General features: G+C 42.2%; 1 protein-coding gene across 1 annotated transcript; it reads left to right on the top strand.

Moving 5' to 3' along the window:
- The first annotated feature begins 274 nt into the window (after positions 1-274).
- Positions 275-19,816, top strand: LOC105278676. The gene is made up of 6 exons (XM_020031397.2): positions 275-366; positions 454-1,116; positions 13,945-14,046; positions 14,555-14,749; positions 18,098-18,303; positions 18,847-19,816. The coding sequence occupies exons 3-6, from the start codon at positions 13,956-13,958 to the stop codon at positions 19,003-19,005; spliced, it is 651 nt and encodes a 216-aa protein (XP_019886956.1). The 5' UTR covers positions 275-366; positions 454-1,116; positions 13,945-13,955; the 3' UTR covers positions 19,006-19,816.
- Positions 19,817-20,025: the final 209 nt, after the last annotated feature.

The following is a 20,025-nucleotide window of genomic DNA, read 5'->3' as shown; positions in this document are numbered from 1 at the left end:
TCTCTGCCTGCGTTAAATAGCAAAGTAAATACGTAACGTGAGTAGCATTCAAATCCTCAATTTATCGCACGCTAGCCCGCGGTTGGAAAACAAAAACACTGCCGCGTACGTTCCTCCGTATAATGTCGAAATTGCGCGAGGCACATTTAGCGCGGTCAAAGGAGGGTCAAGTGTCGATCCATCTCTCGATCTCCCGAAGCTTAGCACTTGGACAAAGCTCAAGTCGATATTAATACAGATATTCGCTTCCACCAGAATGCTGAGAGTCGACGCACGACGAGAAACAGATCGACTCGGATCATACAAGCAATCATCGTGCTCGCAAAAAGATGTCTACGATGCATTCGATGACACGATCCACTCCAGGTAACTCCAGTAACGTTCATCCGAAGCGGAGTAACCCCGCCGGTCATGTCCGCTCAATGAGTTCACTCCTTTTTCCTCTGGCCGCAGGACGCAGCGACCGCAGCGGATTGCAGTTGTCGAGGATCGCCCTGCCGGCAGAGTTTTCGAGATCATCGATGAGCATCGCCGATCTGGCTTGATCGAGGTGAGGGGGCAAAGACGACAATTACAACGAGGAGGTAATGGTGGTAAAGGGAGGAGGAGGAGGAGCAGGAGAATAATGACGAAGGTGGAGGATTACCGTGGCGTGAACTGTGTACGGTGTCGGTGGTACGGCGAGAGCGACATGCACACCGCAACGTCGACGACGACGGGCCGACATTCAGGTGGGGTGATGATCCCACCCGGAGCGGAGGAGCCCGACGTCCACCTGACGAGAGAGGATGATGCCCCGCGCCGGTGGGAGGAATTTAGGTTACTCGTACCACCGAGGAATGTGGGCCGACTATATACCGGCTCATCGCGACCGTCCGCCAGTTCATTCCTTCCCCGGCACCTCATCGGATTCGTCGGATCCGCCACTGCGCTACACACTATCGGCCCTTGATCGCTGTCGTCGTACTTCTCATCGTTGTCTGCGACAGCGAAGTCTCTCCTCGCAGCTTGTCCCTAGGTAAGTTCAAGGGAGAAGCCGGAAGACCCAGGAACTAGAGGCACGCTCGACCGTCCTCGCGAACCCCGCAGCATCCTCGAGGACCACCGCCTTCTTCAGTGAGTACGAGTTTTGTTTTCTTCGTTTAGCAGGGCCGCGACTTCGGCGCTCGATGCTGCGCAATATGAATATTTATTATTTATTAGAGTACTATTAACTTTATTAGAGTGATATTTATTATTTATTAGAATTGATATTCAATCAATGAAATTGTACTGATTTTGTAAGAAGCGTTTTAAATGTCAAATTAAATTAAACTATTTTTATGATTATAATTTACGAAATATCCGCGACTGTAGTGAACATTGCAAATTATGGATTTTTTAATTTAATTTTCGATGATTTGTTTTTAATTCAACTATCAGACAGAATTCGATTTATGTAGATTTATTGTTTATCAAAAATATTCTATAATATAATATTCTATAAATATTCATGAATTGATGTGTTACGTGTACGAAGGATTAATAATTGATACGATAAAATGATTTGTACGGTCGAATATATGCCGTAACAATTGGTGCGAGGTGCACCTTTTCTGCTGCGACATCGAGCATTGAACTCACCGAAATGTACCGGTTTCAAGCCCTGATTTTATTGACGCACGCGCGTGCATTTCCGATTGCTTGTCTACGACATTATATGACATTATACCGTATTGCTGGTTCGTATTAATTATACTTGTTCGTGCTAATTATATATTTATATTTATATATATAATTATCATTATCGAATTATATGGATGTATTTGGAATTTCCGTCAATACGTGACTATTGACCCGAACCGTACAGAAAAAGAGGAAATCAAAGTAACGCCGTTAGCCAGCGAAGATGAGTATCACGGATGTGAAAATCTTAATTTTGATACGAATTACAATAGCTATTTGTAGCAAAGGTGTGACATAATGCTCACGTGAGCTCGGGAAATTTCTGTTCTTTTGAACGGAAGCGCAAGAACACTCCTTCGAGGGAAATAAGCGTTGCACCAGCACGATTTATGAGCTTTTGTTGGTCGACGCGGTTGAAAATTACTGCAACTTCGATACTGCACATATTATTCTCGGTAAAAATGGGACAAGTTTCAATATTTTGTTTCAATTTCCATAGATGCGCTCGTCGTGTTCGATGAGGGATAAATTAAGGCCAACGGCTCTCTAATCTCCGTGCTAAAAATGCAATGAACGTTTAAATATAATTGTGAGCAGCCTTTGCAATATAAAGTATCGCAAAAAAATATTTCACGTTAATTTTAATGACAAGTTTTCTTTTGATAAATTTAACATTGTTCTCTTTCTCGAGAGAAATTTCGAAAGAGCCATTATTATTATTATTGCGAAAATAATTTGCAATCTTTTGATATTTAACGTTAGATACCCGTGTAAGAGAAAAACATCTCAAACTTAAATTCCCGACGAGCACAGTGGCATTTTCTCAAAGCAAAAGTAGTAATAAGCGTGCCGCTCATTATTAATCTTTATTTAGTGAAAACATCTCCAACGCGTGTCACATAATTATGTTAATAATGGATAGAAAGGTGGACGATACTGTTATTTTCATCCCGGCAAATGAGAGGGACTCCTGATGAGGAAAGTATGCAATTAGAAACGATATGCACATCTAAACTATCGCGAATTAGATAAACCTCTGCCCCAGTTACTCACTTTAGCCTGATTTACTCTTGATTAGAGGAAACCTCTTCTCCCCTCTCCGCGTCGAGCTTTTAAATATCATTTTAAGCTCTCCAGAGAGAAATCTCCGAAGTCTTTTCCGCATCTTTCGAGAGAGTCAAGCACATGAGTGAACCATTATCTCTGATGTTATATGAGAACATAGAATCCGTTTCACCGATGCTTCAGCGTTAAACAAATAACTTGTATCAAGGCTCGTTAGCATTCATTCTGTCTCATGCACTTTTGCCGCTCGATTCATTAATGAGATAAATAAATGGATGCTCGTGAAAGTCTACGCTGCACCTCCGTTCTACCTCGCAACGAACGGATCCACTTGACTTACTGTCCGGCAGCACGTGGATGCTTTTTACGATGATGCTTACGTCGTAAAAGCTTAAGGCTAGATAAACGTACGTTGTGCAACACCATTGCTATAAATTTTTAATGAGGAGAGGTACAACGATCTTCCGCGATATGAGATACATATAACTCCGAAAGTACTTCCGACTTTAACTTTAATGACCAGTTTTTCCATGAAATTGAAATTGATTTATTTTTAGGAGAGTCTCGCGTTGTTGATCAAGAGTTTGCTTCGCTTGCTAAACGCTTTTAAATCATTTGTAATGGAACGAGGACTATTGCGCCTCGTTTTTTTTTGAGTTAATTAATACCATACCCGGTTAAGATCGGAGATCTCTGGGCATCCTTTACATCAATGCTGACGCATTGCTGACCCTGACTGATCTTTTTTTGTCATTTCAATGTGGCCGCGTTTCGAAAAGATCGAAGACAGCCCCCTCATCGCCTCATTGCGTGTCCTTATTTCGATTGCCTTCGTCCTGTTTTGCATGATGCTTCCTCGTTAATTTCGAACGTCGAGAAATCATTCGAGTAGAACGATAATCATCGGCTTTTTACGCGGGACGGAACACTTTTGAATGATAAAAAAAAATTACAAGATGTATAATGCGGCGTCTGCTTTAATAGGAGCAATCAGTCTCTCTTATAAGACTGTTAATAAATTCAGGTCTCGAAAAGTAATTTTGACGAAAATTTGACAGAGGAATCTGCTGAAATAAAATTTCAGGCTTGAAGAAATTTAATGAAAGTCTTCATTTGTATAATAGAACGCACAAAATTCACTCTGCAACGTTCGCATCGAGCATTTATGTTGCTCAACTTGAACTATGAAAAAGGAGACGCGTACGCTGCCTCTCACCGAGAGATTTAAGGCTCTTAACGATTGTTTCGAAATGCATTTCGTTTGATATCGGGAGAGTTTCTTGACATTTTATCCCTTTTCATCGTGGCGATGATGGTGCTTAGGCAAAAAAAAAACATGCGGTTACATAAGCGGGAGCGCGCGGATTACACGCGTCCGCACCTGTGCACGGGTATCTTTATATACCGTTAATATGTTTCGTTGGACGATAAACACGTTACTTGTTCCAGGCAAATTCTTTTTCAAACGCTTCTCTAACGATCCGTGCAGCCTTTGAAGTCTCCTTTCACCCGCGTCACTCGCGCGCTTCTCCGTGCTTTCCTTCTCGTAAATTACAATTACCGGGAGGAGATCCTGCCTGTTTTTCCTCGCGATTTTTCCCAGCGTCACCTCTGATACACGGTAGCGAGATGCGACTTTTGCGTCTCGCGCAGCGCAGGTTTACAGGAACGGTCGCGAAACCAGTGTTCTCGCAAAATAAATTCTACGTTTTTAATTTAATTACACAAAGTTAATTTAATTTACTTAATTTAATTACACAAATTTAATTTAGTTTACTTAATTTAATTACACAAATTTAATTTAATTTACTTAGACTGCCCAGTGCCAATTTCGAGCGTTTGTTTCTTATATTAATATTTATTATACAAATAATATTTATAACTTTAGTAGGAGTGATTTTATTAGCCATGTGCTTATAGATGCTGAATTAAAATAAAATATTATTTTGAATAAATACTATTTTATTTGAATTCAGTATCTATAAGCACATGGTTAATAAAATCACTTCTACTAAAGTCATTAAAACCATCACTCATACATGGGTGATCGTGACGGGACTGACACGTGAAATTTCTTCATCCATGTATGGGTGACGGGGCAATCTAAGTATTAAGATAATCGCAATACACAAAGCATATGCGTGTATTCTCGTGCAGAAAGCGACCCGCTGGAAAGCGTACGCGATTGTACGGTTCGTGCACTATCACCGTATATTTCGACACATCATGTGGGTAACATAGTTAGCGTTGACGTTGGACGTCGCCAAGAGGAGCGCCCGGTCGCGCATTGTGCGAAACCAAGCGCACGGAAAGAGATTGATATCGTTATTGCGAAGTCGCTGTAGCTGATGCACGAGCGAAATTATCCTCGGGGCTCCGTAAAACGCTTTCACGGGTGCCTCGGACGTCTCTGCGAGACATTAATCGAGAGATGCTTTTGGAAGATCAACGTAATGCTTCTTTTTAGTCTTGGATGCGCGATTCATTTTGCACGACTAATGGGGACAATCTCGAACGATGTTCATCATCTAGAGGCGGCCAGACCGCCGATTGTCCGATTGATTCCGCATAATTGAGGACCGCAGAGTCCCAGATCGCGCAGGTGATCTCTCCGCTTTGAGGTCTTGACTTATCAGTGCGTCTCTGCGAATCAGACGGCAGCGGGTTCGCGGTTGCTCTCGGACAACGGGAATCGTTAACGAAGTGGAACGGAGCTCGCGATTAAATCTCTCTCTAAACAGACACTCGGCCAGCCTCGCCAGCCGAATCGCGCGAGGTTCGAAGCGGATCCGGCGAGCTTCCTCCTCGTCCGAGGAGGAGCTTGATCGGCCTTCTTTTTGCCACGTCGAATTCCGCGGAATCCAGACGTGGGGCCCCGCAGTGGCCCCGTAGTATGCGGGTACGTAGTCGTCGGTGCGTACGGAGCGTTTGCCGTTAATAAAAGTTAAACCGCCTCGGTTACAAACTGTACGAGACTCCTGGAAGAGAGCCGGCTGGACGCTAAAGCCGGCCAGCTAACGGTTACGGGAGGCGATGTGGTCCGCACGCGCACATACATACACACGAACACACGTGCGTACACGCACACTCACTCTCTAGCGATGTCGTTATCCTACACACCTATGGCGTGTCTCTCATTCTCATACTCCATTCTCATTCTCGTTCCTGTTCGCGTGAATGGCGACCGCGTCTCTCACGAATACCCGGAAAGCCCGACGCCAGGTCGGACGGGTGCCGTTCGGTGCAGGTCGATGATTTCGATGTCGCCCGCGATCGTCTGGTCTGGTCTGGTCGATGATTCCGATCGCGTGGGAGTATTGGCGAATTAGCGTGCAGGTCCGGTAAGAGCGTCCGGTAGTCCCCGATAGTCAGGAATTCTAGATTCTTAATCCGCTTCGTGAGACGTGGTGTTATTCAGCTGGCAGCGCAGACATTTCTCTCTGCAACAGATTCATCTCCGTATAGTCATTGTGATTATTCCAGCGACTGTCACGCGCGCGGGTAAGCGTGAATAAATTAATCAGATAAATTGCTACTTCGTGACTCGTTACGGCGTTATTAATTTACGCGCGGTGAGTGATCATTATTACGTATGATTGCTGCGTTGAATTACAAATACGGTTCGTTAAGGTATTGATACGTTCGCTGGGGAGATGCGTCGTGTCAAGTGAACGATCAAGCACGTCCGCTCTCAAGCGCGGATTTCATTAATCTTCCTCGCCTTCTGCGGCCGCAGAAGATGGCCCTGAATTCAAAAACGCAAACCACGGATTTGCAAACTAAACACGTCGGAGTCTGCATTGTTTCTCTCCGTAATGCGGTTACCTAAAAACAGAAAGAGGATATGACGTTCAAGGAATTATAATGCCGACGTTGATGTCAGCTCAGCGACGAAGTATCTACCTAATTCATACGAGAACTAAGAAGAAGAATTAGAAGAAGAAAATAAAAGAGAAAACGGGACGTAAAGCAGCGCGATGCGGCGAGATCTCGAAGAAGAGACAGAGGGAGACTTGCCGTCGCGCAATTCGCAAAAAAGTGAAAGAGCACGGGTCTTAATTAGCCGCGAAATAGCTGCTCTGCGTTTCTTCTCGCCGAGGAGAGAAACGAGGTGTCGCGGGGGAGCGAACGCGTACCCAGTGGCTCGTAACGGTACCGGACCCCCGAGAGATCATACTCTCGGCGACGCGGTTCCTCCTCGTCGCGCTCGGGAACCCTCCGGGCGATGCACGTGTCTTCTCCAGCGACCATCGGGGATCGCCAGATTAATGAGTCGATTCTGGAGCAACTTTCCTTTCTATTAATGCGCCGTGTGGAGTGAGAACAAAGCCTGCCTCCGAGCGATGTCTGTTCCTCGAGACGACTCGACTCGAAGGGACTTGTTCCTCGCAAGGGATCAAGGCTGAAAGTGTCACATGTTGAATCGCGAGAAAGATCTTGCGCGTGATTGAATCTGATTTAATTCCTTCTTAATTCTTGTAAATCTGAGTCTTGATTTGATCCTCTTCGCGGGATCATCTAATGTATTCACGACGAGACTTTGGATCCTGCTTGGACACGAAACCTTGCCTTACATTATCCAATCATGTGTAATCAGTTACGCAATGTCTTGTCCACGTGTGTAATTTCCGTACGTGTTTAAATCTGTCGAGGATATATCCCGGCGAGAGAACGAGTGACGTTATTTTCGTGCCGGAATTCCGGGTCTAAATCCGATCCCGATGAAATATAGCCCATTTGCATGTACGTGAAATATTTGCCATTAATCCGTGCTCATTAGTAAGATTTATAAATTTTAATCTGACGTTAATTTGCATTAAGACTCATTCTTTAGTCGACACAGATTGCCATCAAAATGTCGTGATGTTCCTCGAGACAATCTTTAATCTTTACTTATTTTATAAAAACAAAACATCTGCGAGATATAAGTAATAAATTCCCCTATATAAATTCCTCTTAAATAAATTCATCATTTATCTAAAATTAATTAAATAAGTAGGGAAGTGTGGACGAATGTGTGTGGCAGGGAATTGTTTGTAAACCAAGTCCCTTTCTAGGCGAAAGCTGAAAGTAATAAACTTCATTGAAATTAATTAAATAAGAAAATTATAATTAATTCGGAATGAAAACCCGAAGATGTAGATTCCATTTCATCCCGCACATTTCACATCCGCCTTTCGTAACACATTCCGCCAGTTACCTTGGTCTTCGAGGATCATGCAGTTACGTGTTACTTCCAATGTTCTTGCGGTTCACGGCAAAAATCTCGCGTAAAAGAGATGTATCTAATGTACATGATCCTCACCGAGGATGCTTATCCGTTGCCACCGCTTCGTGACGCGAGTGTCACGAACGGTTTAGAAAGTCACAGCCCTCGCTGAGATTGGCCGTGGTTCGAGGAAAGTCAGAGGCCCGATAAAAATTCTAGAAAAATCAAGACGCATTGCAAAATCACAAATCAAGTTTCACTGCAGTAGTGGACTATTCGTTTCTAAGCTCGTCGCGGCTATCCAATCATTTTCTCCAAGTCGCTGCTCTTGAATAATGTGCGTTGTGTTCCAACTGTGCGCGTCTATCTAAAAAACTTCGTGTACATTATTTATTATAGAGGAAAGTCCCCGATTATGAGATACCATATCGATTTTGCCGAATGTAAGGAAATCTATAGGCAGAATTTAAAAATGTAATACGTTCTCTTGAAGAGAATTTAATAAGATTTAGGTTGGTGAAATGAAAAATCTAATTTAAATATTATTTTTTCTAAAAATTAAAAAAATTTGAAAAAAAGAGCTTTACACAAGATCGCGAAAGTGTGCTCCTAATATAAGATACCTTGAGAAATCGGTGTTAAAAGTGCAAAATACATCAGTATTGCAAGTAAAAAACTTTATTAGATATTTTTATAAAAATACTGCTGCCACAGCCTTCGCCAAATCTTCACGATTCCACTGTCAACGCTTCCTCGTTTCTCTAACCTCCATAGTCAGATTCTATAAAAATTAAATACACAAAAATTCGTAATATAAATTCGTGTTAACTTTTCTTTAACCTTAACGTAGTATTTTCTTTCTTTTTATTACACTACATACTCTTCATATTCGAGCAATAATTATCTCATATTAAGAGTACCCTGAATATCTCATTATACGAGCCACGCGCCTAGCGGTTCCGCGATCATGAAATCTAACCTCTACAATTAAGCAATTCAACAAATCGCGTATTTTCCTGTTACTACGATTCTACTCTATCATTGCATACTGAATTTATTGCCAACCATTTCTTTATTATGTAATAAACAAGGTTTAAAGACTTACCTTAAGTTCCTTTGACATGTTCACAATTTCACAAACCTTTTCTTGCAAAAGCTAAACGCAATAACGAACAATGAATTTTTCACTAAATATATTTTACACCAAGAGTAATAAGTTTATGGTGGAATTAACAGATGGTACTCACTAGTTTAGCAGAAACTCCATTATCTCATATTAGGAGCATATCTCATAATAGAGGATTCTCCTCTACTCATTTCATCTCCGTATACTTAATTTATCAATTCTTTGTTGTATCTCGTTTGAAATAACAATATTTTTCCAAGTATCGACTGGCTTCAAGATACGGAGACCTTGGCTCTCTTCAGTGTTGTTATTATAATTACAAGACTGGTGCCTTTAATGTCACAGTTGAACGCAGGTTTCACTTAGAACTTTCAAATACATTTTTCCTTCTCTACATTTCTCCTTCGTGCGATAAAAAGTGAAAAGGTGCAATCTGTTCCACAAAGTCGTGCCTTCTCAAAAAGTGACATAACGAAGTAATACAACTGTTGAGCAACTCACGGCGGGTCGCCGGTTGGAGGCTAGTTCCACCCTGTCAACGTATAACAATTATTACACACGAGGCGTTGAGAGATGATTTTAATTACCCTTGCGTAACACCCCCATTTGCCTCTAAGAAACGCTAGAATCATGCTGGAATCATGCTTCTCGATTTACGGAGAGCAACATAACGGCACGCCGCAACGCCTGCCTCTGAATTACGGTAATGAACTGCAATTGCGTCACGTAATAGCGATACATTGTAACGCAGACGCTTCCGTGTTCGGGTACGAGAAGTACGTGATGAAGCACGTGAGAAGAGCCTCAATTAAATGTTACAGCGGTGCGAACAGCTTCTACGAGAAGCCAGACGAGCACAGTCTAACGTCTCATTAGCGCATCATTCTGTTCCAAAAAAATGTTACCATGTAACATTTACGGCGGACGAAAATTGCAATTGCACGCCGACGACTTAATATAACTTTTCTTCCGCGACGTTTCTCCTTTTTATCTCCGATAAAATATCAGAATGATTCTTCCTCTTCTTGAGAAGATCACGAGGCATCGATGTGAGATTGCCAGGTGACGAGAGCTCCGGGAATGATGCAACGACGAGGAGTTTTGTAACGCCGACAAAAAAGGGGTTGGCCGGGACTACTCGGCTGGATTGTTGATTGTGTTAATGTTGTATGTACATTGCACTTCTCTCGAGAGAATTGAATTGAATTGATATCCAGGGAAAGCGCGTTAATGACACATTATCAGGGCATCGTTAACCCTTTCACCTGATGCATTATGCGGATCTCTCCCTCGTGGCAGAAGTTTATCAATGAGCATATCTAGCAAGGCTCTCCTATCTCTTCATACAACTATTTTCAGACTTTATCTGGAAAAATGGAGGAATAATAATATGTTAGTGTTTATGATTTATATTGTTTTTATTCATTAATAAAATATAAGGAGCGAGACAGTATCCTTTACTTGCAACATCAGTTGTTTGAATTCCACGTAAGGGAAAACTACGTTCGGCTTCGGTGCTGGCTGGCTCTCGTGCTTCGTAGCGCGATGTTTCACCTCTCGTTAAACATCGCCTACCGCTCTCGTAACCCATCAACCTCTATTCCAAGCGTCGTGCTATTAACTTTCAATCTGGACACTCCATTTCACGCGGTATACATCCAACGCATGTATGTGTGCCGGTGCGGCGTGTCACAGATTGCATGGCACAGCACGTTATTACAGCGTCGCGTTAACTCCTACGCTTCCATCGTAATTAACGGTCGCACGTGAAAGAAGCGACCTACGGGACCATCGTCGGAGAATCATCCTGTCGTGGAAGATAAGTGAGTCATGAGAGCCGATCCGGCGTTTCTCCGGATTTTCCTGAATGTCATGGTTGAATCTCATTGTCAGTTGAATGCGGTTGCACAGTTTGGGCCACGTCGCGGTCTTTCACCTGAAACACGAAGTACTCTTCTCTCTTGATCTGAATTGATTGATCGCTGACTGAGGATTTCATTGATCTTCGGTGAAAACGTTGGTGACGTCCGCTTGTCAGTAGCCCAGTTCTTCTTTCGTTTCTTCTCTTCACGCTCCTCTTTATGTCATCGGCAGTCACTGCTTTCAGTAGTTAGACACGATCTTTCTTCAGCTAATTTCTCTGATTGCACTGTTTGAATTCAGTCTATGCTCTCTCATAACTGTATTTCAATGAAAGTACGTCGGTTCCGTTTAAGAGGGTTCATCCTTGGTGGTTTGTTGTTAGTGTCGCATGAATATTGATGATCATTGTAACATCATTCGCCTTTTGCACCGTGTGTTATGCCTCTTGTTCATCCTACGAACACGAAACCTGCTCATTGTTTCTGTAATACATTGACAAAAGAGTGACGGCACAGCGTATCGTTGAATCTTTTGACGGACGGTGATGAATATGGATGGTCCGGCAATTGAATATAGTCACTCGGATTTATGAACCGCACACGAATAATCCGCAAGCTGTCTTACGTGTGTTAAAAATACAAGCTTGCTAATACTCGTGAAATCCAGCAATCTATAAATAATTTAAGAATGTCTACTAATATCCTTTTATACAAATTTTATACGCACATGCCTCTCTCTCTCCTTGCCTGCTTTGTCACTGAAAAATTTAAAAATTTCTTCCGATATATTGAGAGGCTTTTATCGTAGATGAAACAAGCGTTGTCAGCTGCAGTTGTCTTTTGGAAGCTTAGAAGAAGCTCGTTTGCCAATGTTTTATTTATTAATCACAACTAAAAATCATTGAAACATTTTATTTCATAAATATAGCTCAAATTCATCGTCTTGTCCAATTTTTTGATACTTGAAAACCTTCTTTGATGAAGGATTCTTTAAAAGTGCATCTTCCAACTGGCGAATTCGGGTCAATCAAATTAAGAGAGAACTTGTTTTTCTCGGCTATCTTTTACAATCGTGCGAAACGTTCGCTTTCCAAATCGGGGGCAAGTTTGATGATTCAGAAAATCATGAAGCCGCTTTTTCTCGAAGACACTCAGCAGACGCTTGGCGTTTTGCTTCGCGGCATTCTTCGTCGTGTAGTTTTATCGTCCTAGAAAGTCGTTCGCCTGGCGTTTGTCCTGTCGATGACGTGAATGATGGTCATTAGTAAGATCATCACGAAGTGTCGACGTTTACATGCACGAAATCAATTCGAAAGTCATAATCCACCTCGCCGTTAGCTCTGCTTTAGATCGGATCGAGTTAAAATCTCACTTCTTGATTATTCTTTGCAACTTGGTTGATGAAAGAATTGTTCTGCAAGAAAACAGAGTTTGTATTATTATATAATATGTATTATTATATAAGAAAAATCAAGAGAGTCCTCGGTATTCATCTGATTGATAATGCAAGTTACGAAGGAAACACGGAAAAGATTTCTAAATAAAATTCTAATTTATGTTTTTAAGGATGCAAGCGAATCTCAGATGAATCGCACGGAGAATTTTACTGATTAGAACCTACGTTGCAAATTCAACGTGTACGCGAGCATCATAAAAGCCTTGTAACCCCGTAACCTCGAACCGCTGAATACTCAAGTCGTGTTGGCAAATGTTCAGCGTTCCCGTTTCAAAGATTTGCCGACTTTCTTGCAAATTCCATAACGCTGTCTCCGACTATCTGTCTGTGACTATGATCTGACGGGTTGTCTGAATTTTATGTGATACAATCGCTCATGCAAAAATCACTGCTTAGAATTAGCAGTAGAAGCTCCTTAACAGGATCAATTTTCTTATCACGTTTTCAGCACAATTGGAGACATCATTGTCCAATCTTTTTAACGTCTCTCTAATAGATGAAATCGCGGACGTTAAAAGTAACGTAAAAAGTGTCATGGTCGGTTTTCCCGTAATTAGAAACAAACAAAACTTCTTCGGCGGTGCTTCGGAAGTTTATTACATGCATAATTACACCGTAGCAGCTGCATAAAAAGTGGTACAAAGTCTCATTATCGTTGAAGTGTGGGAGCTCTTTTGTTCCGTTGAATTTGGAACGCCAAGCGTTCTTTCATCCTGATGGATTGTCAACGACACAAGTCAAGATTGTCAACCGTCAATTTTCTGAGATGTGTGTGCTTTACACATTAATCAACGTCTAAAATAATATGATACACGAATTGTCAAACGTGTGAGAAATAAACAGCCAATCATTATCGTATTAATCATCTAATATCAATCTGCGTCTTTCTCACAATTGAGCAAACTGATTTCTGGTTTCCTTTATATTTTCCCGACGTATCCTCTCAAGCGGGTTGCACAGTTTTCACAATTTTTCTCTTTCTACAGACGTGCGTCATCGCGATTCTACGTTGGCGATGATAATCGCGATGATTTTCGCTCGTGTTGCGTTAAGTGCGTACACACACATTACGTAGTCCCGTGGATGTTGCGTTGCGGATATCTCGCTCGCGAAATTACGGCATCACAGAGGTGATTAATGCTCTCCTAGGAGCGATGGATTCAGAGAGATCTCCGTCATGTTTAGGGATCCTGTAGCATGCGAATGAAACGATCCTTTCAGTTATGACATTTAATTTTTTATTGATATTCTCTGTAAAGTAATAAAATATATTGCATCGCAATAAGAAGGTATCATAAAGATAAATAAACGATATTTCATGAAAGTTCAAATTAAATTTTATTCGTTAAACTTGACAAGCGCGATTCTTTAAGGAATAAATAACTGCACATATGCAGAATGCTTCCGGGCGTTTTTTGACAATCCAAGCTCTAAGCGAAGCCTTGGTCTGTTTGCATTGCCAAATCCAATAAATCTGTTAAAGAATTATAGTTGTCCCAAGATTCGGCGGTGACGCATCTTGCGAAACTCACACGTAGACGATTGCTATTCTCTGTTCAAGGTTCAAGGACCATGAGGGCCATCTGCTTGCTTCTCCTTGGCGTCGTCGTCGTGAGTGCCCAGCGTCGTTTAGCCTTGCCGGATCCGCGAAGCTGCGCGAACCGTAAGTATCCTCGACGACATTTCGCAATCGCTCTTCTGCACCTTGATGAACGCACGGCTAACTAGGTGGAAAATAACGGGAGAAGAGCGAGAGGGCGACAAAGTGCTTTCATTCGCAATTCATTAGAATGCGTTTGTGTAACTCGCTGCAACTTCGTGCAAGCTTCTTTTCGCTTTATTTGCGATTTTGCGACACGAAGCAAAATTTTTGCTTTACATCCAGCAGCAGTTTTATACATTCCTTGACATTTCTTTCCTGTGAATGCATCTTGACTTCTCCATGGTATCTTAATCCTTAAGATCCTTGAGAGGTAAGTAAGATACAACATAAATTCTCGATGCTTTCAACAGCAGACGCCAGAGATTTGTATCTTCCTTTTCGCTCCGAGCTGTATAATATAATGGATTTATGTGAAGCGATTCCATGAAGCGAGCCTGTCGCCTACAATATGATACGATGACGATTAACGTCATTATTAATCATTAACGTTGATTCTGATGCTCCTCAGGTGTTCGTCACGCGACGTACAGGGATGGCAGGGGGGTCGGGCACTCGTACTTCTTCAGCTGGGAACATCAGCCGACCAGAAGCCTCGAGGTGGACTGGCTGGACGCTCGCAACATCTGTCGTCGTCACTGCATGGACGCCGTGTCCCTGGAGACTCCTCAAGAGAACGAGTTCGTCAAGCAGAGACTAGCGAGAGGTGGGTTCTCGTCGCTGAGTCTCTCGTTAATCCGTCAGGACACTCTTCTGCAAAAATTCCTTGACGCAATTCCTTAAAAATTCATAAATTTATAATTGTATAAATCTCTATATAAATAATCTGGCACTCACGAAAGGTCAAGTCGCGAGTCATCAGTTGGCGATTTCGATAATGATAAATTCCCGCATTTCCAATTAAATCGCCCCATAGACGATGCGCCAAGTGTCCTTTTAGTCAGAAATAGAGGGACGCGATTACTCTCGATTATGAATAATGGCTATAAACGATAATTGTTAGCTACTTTGATCAGATTTGATATTATTTAATTATGGTGTATTTACGAGGATGAGCCTCGTGATCGTTCAGACAGTCGATAAGTCATTAAGATCGAGAGGTAACTGATTGATCGGGCTCAGCACGCACGAGCGGAGATTTCGTAACGATCAAAGTGTGCCAATGTCATATTAATGAAATGTGCGCGCACTCGCTCACTTGTATAATCTACACGTGAGAAAAAGAGAGAGTGCGTGAGACCGTACGTCTTTGGATTGCGCTATCTTCGCAAACCGCCTCGATCACTCAGTCACGAAACTAAAACTACCGGATTACAACAATAACTCGGGGGCAATCTTCTTTCGATATCGAAATCGTCGAGCGCGCGCAATCCGGTAATAATCAGTATATCTCCGTTTTGCAACTTTGCGGAGAGGACTCGTTGTTTCGCTTCAGCTTCCATCGCGAAGTGAAACTACGCTAAACTACCCGGCAATTCGCCGTTCTTGCAGGATTCACGTTAAAAATTCGGGTCTCATTAGCGTCTATCTCTCTCTTTCTCTCTTGAGACCTCAGCTGATTGCCGCTTCAAATCCGCAAGTCGCGATCCTGCGAGCGCAACAAAGTAAATAACGCGTGAGAAGCGAAAGAGCGGATCCTCCTCGGTCAATTTACAGGCAACGTCGGTTGCACAATGTAGCTGTGCGCGATTAGCGGAGGGTAGGTTCGGTGGCGCAACTCTCTTCTGTCTTCCTCTCTTCTCTTCTCTTCTCTTCTTTTCAAGTCGGCGATGACACTCGTCATTTCTCTTCGTCATTCGCGCTCGCGACCCCGTTTGATCTCACGCTCGGCGAGGAATTCGAGTTGCAATTTAGGTTCCTCCACGGACTAGGATGCCCGCGCGTTGTGTGTGCCCCCATAGCGCCGGCGAAGCGGGTCACTTTCACTTGACCGTTGATGCCCCTTGTGGAAAAAGGTGCCGACGTGAAAGGGATTTTACGTACTTGCGATTTGACCCGCGATTTGTCTCTCGGCTTGCCGATAATGGGACGCTTGCTACCGCTGAAGCTGAGTGCAGTGGATTTTGTTTCCTCGGTCACGTGTCCATCAGCTGCTGCGTCGCACAGTGGGAGAAAAGGCTCTGTTTCTGGACAAAAATCTACCGACAGTCCAATTTTCAACCGATTTGAAAAATTTTTGTTTTAACTTACTCGTTATGAGTTTCTCTACAACGTATTACTGCTAATTTTTCAAGATAAAGCTGAAATTCAAAATGACGCATCCATTATGGTGGTCAAACATATTAAACTCCCGTGATGGTGAATATATTACCTATATTATCTACGTATATACAGATTTAAAATATATAAAAATAAAAAAAACAAAACCACAAAAAGCATAAAAAGTTAGATAAGAACCCTTTTACACACACAACACACACGCGCGCGCGCACACATATACATTTTTACATATCTTGTGGTAAAAGGGAGTAAGTATTGCGTTATTAATAAAATACTTTAATAAAGTAAAATTCAGTCACTCGTTAAAAATTGAAATATAGATTACGGATTTGTAATTAACGATCCCAGAAACTTAGATATCAATTTCTGTGCAGATCTACTGAATAATGAAAAATTTCGTTTTTCTTAACTGTCATATCGAATGTTATTCTGAATTTAAACAATTTGATCTCAAATTCGTATTTAGTGACTCTAAAAATCTGTATAAACGTAGATAATATAGGTAATATATTCACCATCACGGGAGTTTAATATGTTTGACCACCATAATGGATGCGCCATTTTGAATTTCAGCTTTATCTTGAAAAATTAGCAGTAATACGTTATAGAGGAACTCATAACGAGTAAGTTAAAAAAAATTTTTCAAATCGGTTGAAAATTGGACTGTCGGTAGATTTTTGTCCAGAAACAGAGCCTTTTCTCCCACTGTGCGTCGGCTCTGCTGCATTTCTGGAATCTCTGCATTCACTTGAGAAATTTCTTTTTTTCCCTTTTTTACCTTGATGATATCCACGTGCATGGTCATTTTACAAGCTCTCATAGCGAAGCTCTCCGTTCACGCACGTTTTCTCTCCTCCGGTCCATTGTGCGTTCGCTTTCTTTTCCCTCGCACTTTCAAGCGACGAATCCTAAGCGCTGTGATAAATATTACATGTCGGATGCGGCCTGCTTAATTAATCCGATGCGCCGGGAATCGAAAGCCGATCCGGTGTGTCGAGGAAAACCGCAGATTCGAGGCGTCTGGTCACGATAAAGCCGCGAACAAACGTGGATTCGATGTCGAAGGATTCAGTATCGCTGCGGTCTCTTAATTAATACACTCGAGATTGTATCTCGATAGTATCGAGATAGTCTTAGATGCGTCTCAGACTTTGAAGAGCAATCGCGATTCTCCGAATTCGCTTTTTGCATAAATTCGTCCTGCAATTATTTTAGACATTTCGCAAATTAAATGAAAAAGTCAGGTGCAAATTTTACGTGTCATTGCACGAGATAAAAGAGTGTCAGCTGGCAATTTTTTTAATGATAAGGCGTCGCACGTTTCAGACGTATGACATTTTATACGAGGTTGTTTAAACTACGCTCGGTTAATAGGACGCGTTATTCGGTTAAGACATCCGGCGTCATTAAGAAAATAATAGTTATTTACCCGTGCTTCCAGTCGCTCAACGTTTTACGACTAAGTAGCTATTAAATTTCGGGTAATCTTATACAAAGATAAAAGATTCCCGTTGCGGTCGCAGCGATGTGGACGCCCGGCTAGAGATGAGCAATTATTTGGATCACGAGCTATTATTTAGATATTGAGAAATCATGATTTAGCTTAAATCTTTCGCCACTGCTGCCTAAACAATAAGAACTGTAATTACTTCCTTCGCTAGAATTTATTAAACATAAAAAACTTGCACTCTGATTGATGAAAAGATTCTTTTCTTGACGAGCATTTCTTTGCCGCACATCAAGTCGCGTAATTGCGTAAATCGAAAGAAAGCGTGAACTCGAGTGATGTCCCGCCGCCAGCTTCTATTACAACGTTACTTTACTGCACGCTCAGGAAACGTGAGATACATCTGGACATCCGGCCGCAAGTGCAACTTCAACGGCTGCGACCGACCCGACCTCCAGCCCCAGAACATCAATGGATGGTTCTGGTCCGGATCCGGCGTTAAAATCGGAGCGACGACCCAGCGCAACACCGGCGACTGGAGCAACACCGGTGGATACGGCCAGCCGCAGCCGGACAACCGTGAAGCCGCACAGGTGCGATTTATTCATCCTGTATTTCAATGTATAATTATTGATTCGCCGTGGATGAGCAGCTTCCTCCTGCAACTCCGCGTGATTTGCATTACAAATGAGCTTGCGCGCGTTTGCGGTGATTTTGAACGGACTGACTTTTAGATAGATGTAGATTGCACATAGAGTTTTACATAGATGTATGTTTCTCTCTTTTGAAATCATAAATTGGGAACGCGAGGAGGGATTTCGCTGATCGGTTCTAATGCGCTTTCCTCCGGCGCCGGCCCCCGTGAAACTCTGATTTATATTCTCCCGGGGTACAGTGAAAGTGCTTCGACGTCTTCCCGGATTTATCGTGCCTCGCGTGTGCACCCGTGTGACCTTTCGCGATGATAATTTTTATTATCGATATACCCTGACTTCGCCATGTGAACCATAATACGATCATGTACCAATTAAATTCTGCAAATTACCCGTAACAAAGCTGCTCTTTCGCATCTAACTTAATTCTCTAGATGGATTCGTGTATCGAGTTTACAATAATTTTTGCGGCAAATTCCGCAGGGTAACGACGAGTCCTGCCTGTCCATCTTGAACAACTTCTACAACGACGGCATCAAGTGGCACGACGTGGCGTGTCACCACGTGAAGCCGTTCGTGTGCGAGGACAGCGAGGAGCTCCTCAACTTCGTCGCGTCCCGAAACCCGGGGATCCGTCTCTGAAGGGACCATGACGGCAGCGCGAGGGTGAGGACGGATCCGTCGTCGTCATCGAGGAAGCGCCGAGCGCGGACGATAGCCGCACGCGGGTACACCGTCCACCCTCGCCACATATTCGCGTTTATTTATAATTACACTAACCGATAAATCCCAATTAACCGGACCGCGATCGTAGCGTTTGCGCAAATTCACCGGTAAGCGGAGCGATTTTGGTAGCTCGGAGTTGTACGTAGGAGTGGTATGTATGTACAAGTGCATTTAGTATTGCGCGCACGTAATCCACGCGACTTTTGTATTCCTCCCGTACGAGAATAAATGCATTTTCTCATTTGTATCCAACAGTGTATTCGTATTATTTCTCTTGTGCCCCTCCTCCGAATGGTATTTCCGCTTTTTCGTGGCGACGTTCAAAGTGTTCGGAGCAAGGTCAGCGGAAATCCGGTGAAATCTGACAGGACTCGGCGAAGTTGGACAAGGTCTGACGCGTGGTTCAATTTTATTCCGGATGTATTACTATTATACGTGCAAATAAATTATTAAATTATTAAGTTTTGAGAATTGTTATTGATTATATAATGTTATAGATTTTATTATATCTTGTCGAGCATTAATAAATTAAAAAAGCTATAATATAAGATTATATTTTTACAAACGTGACTTATGTATCTTTGCTTTTCATATATATATAATATTATTAGAAGTGACAGAAAATCTCATGAGAGATGACAAATATTTTTATGACTAAATTGTATTGCGTATGTTATGCACCTAAAGCGAAAACGTGCGAAATAAAGATTGAAACATTTTCCACTCCTAATTAAGTTAAGATTTCTCAAGAAAATAAAAAACATCTGTAAGAAACGTTAAAATATAATTAAAAAATGCTTTTAAAACCACTTTATTAAATGAGAATTTCATTCCTCGATAGACAAGGATTCGTGATCTTTTTCTTTTATAATAAATTTCTTTCTTTTTCACTTTTTTAGAGTGATAGTATTCGCAGGGACTGAGCGGATACTATTT

This window comes from Ooceraea biroi, chromosome 11 (genome assembly GCF_003672135.1).
Source record: "Ooceraea biroi isolate clonal line C1 chromosome 11, Obir_v5.4, whole genome shotgun sequence".
In the NCBI taxonomy this organism is placed as follows: domain Eukaryota; kingdom Metazoa; phylum Arthropoda; class Insecta; order Hymenoptera; family Formicidae; genus Ooceraea; species Ooceraea biroi.
This window is presented reverse-complemented; position numbering and strand designations above follow the sequence as displayed.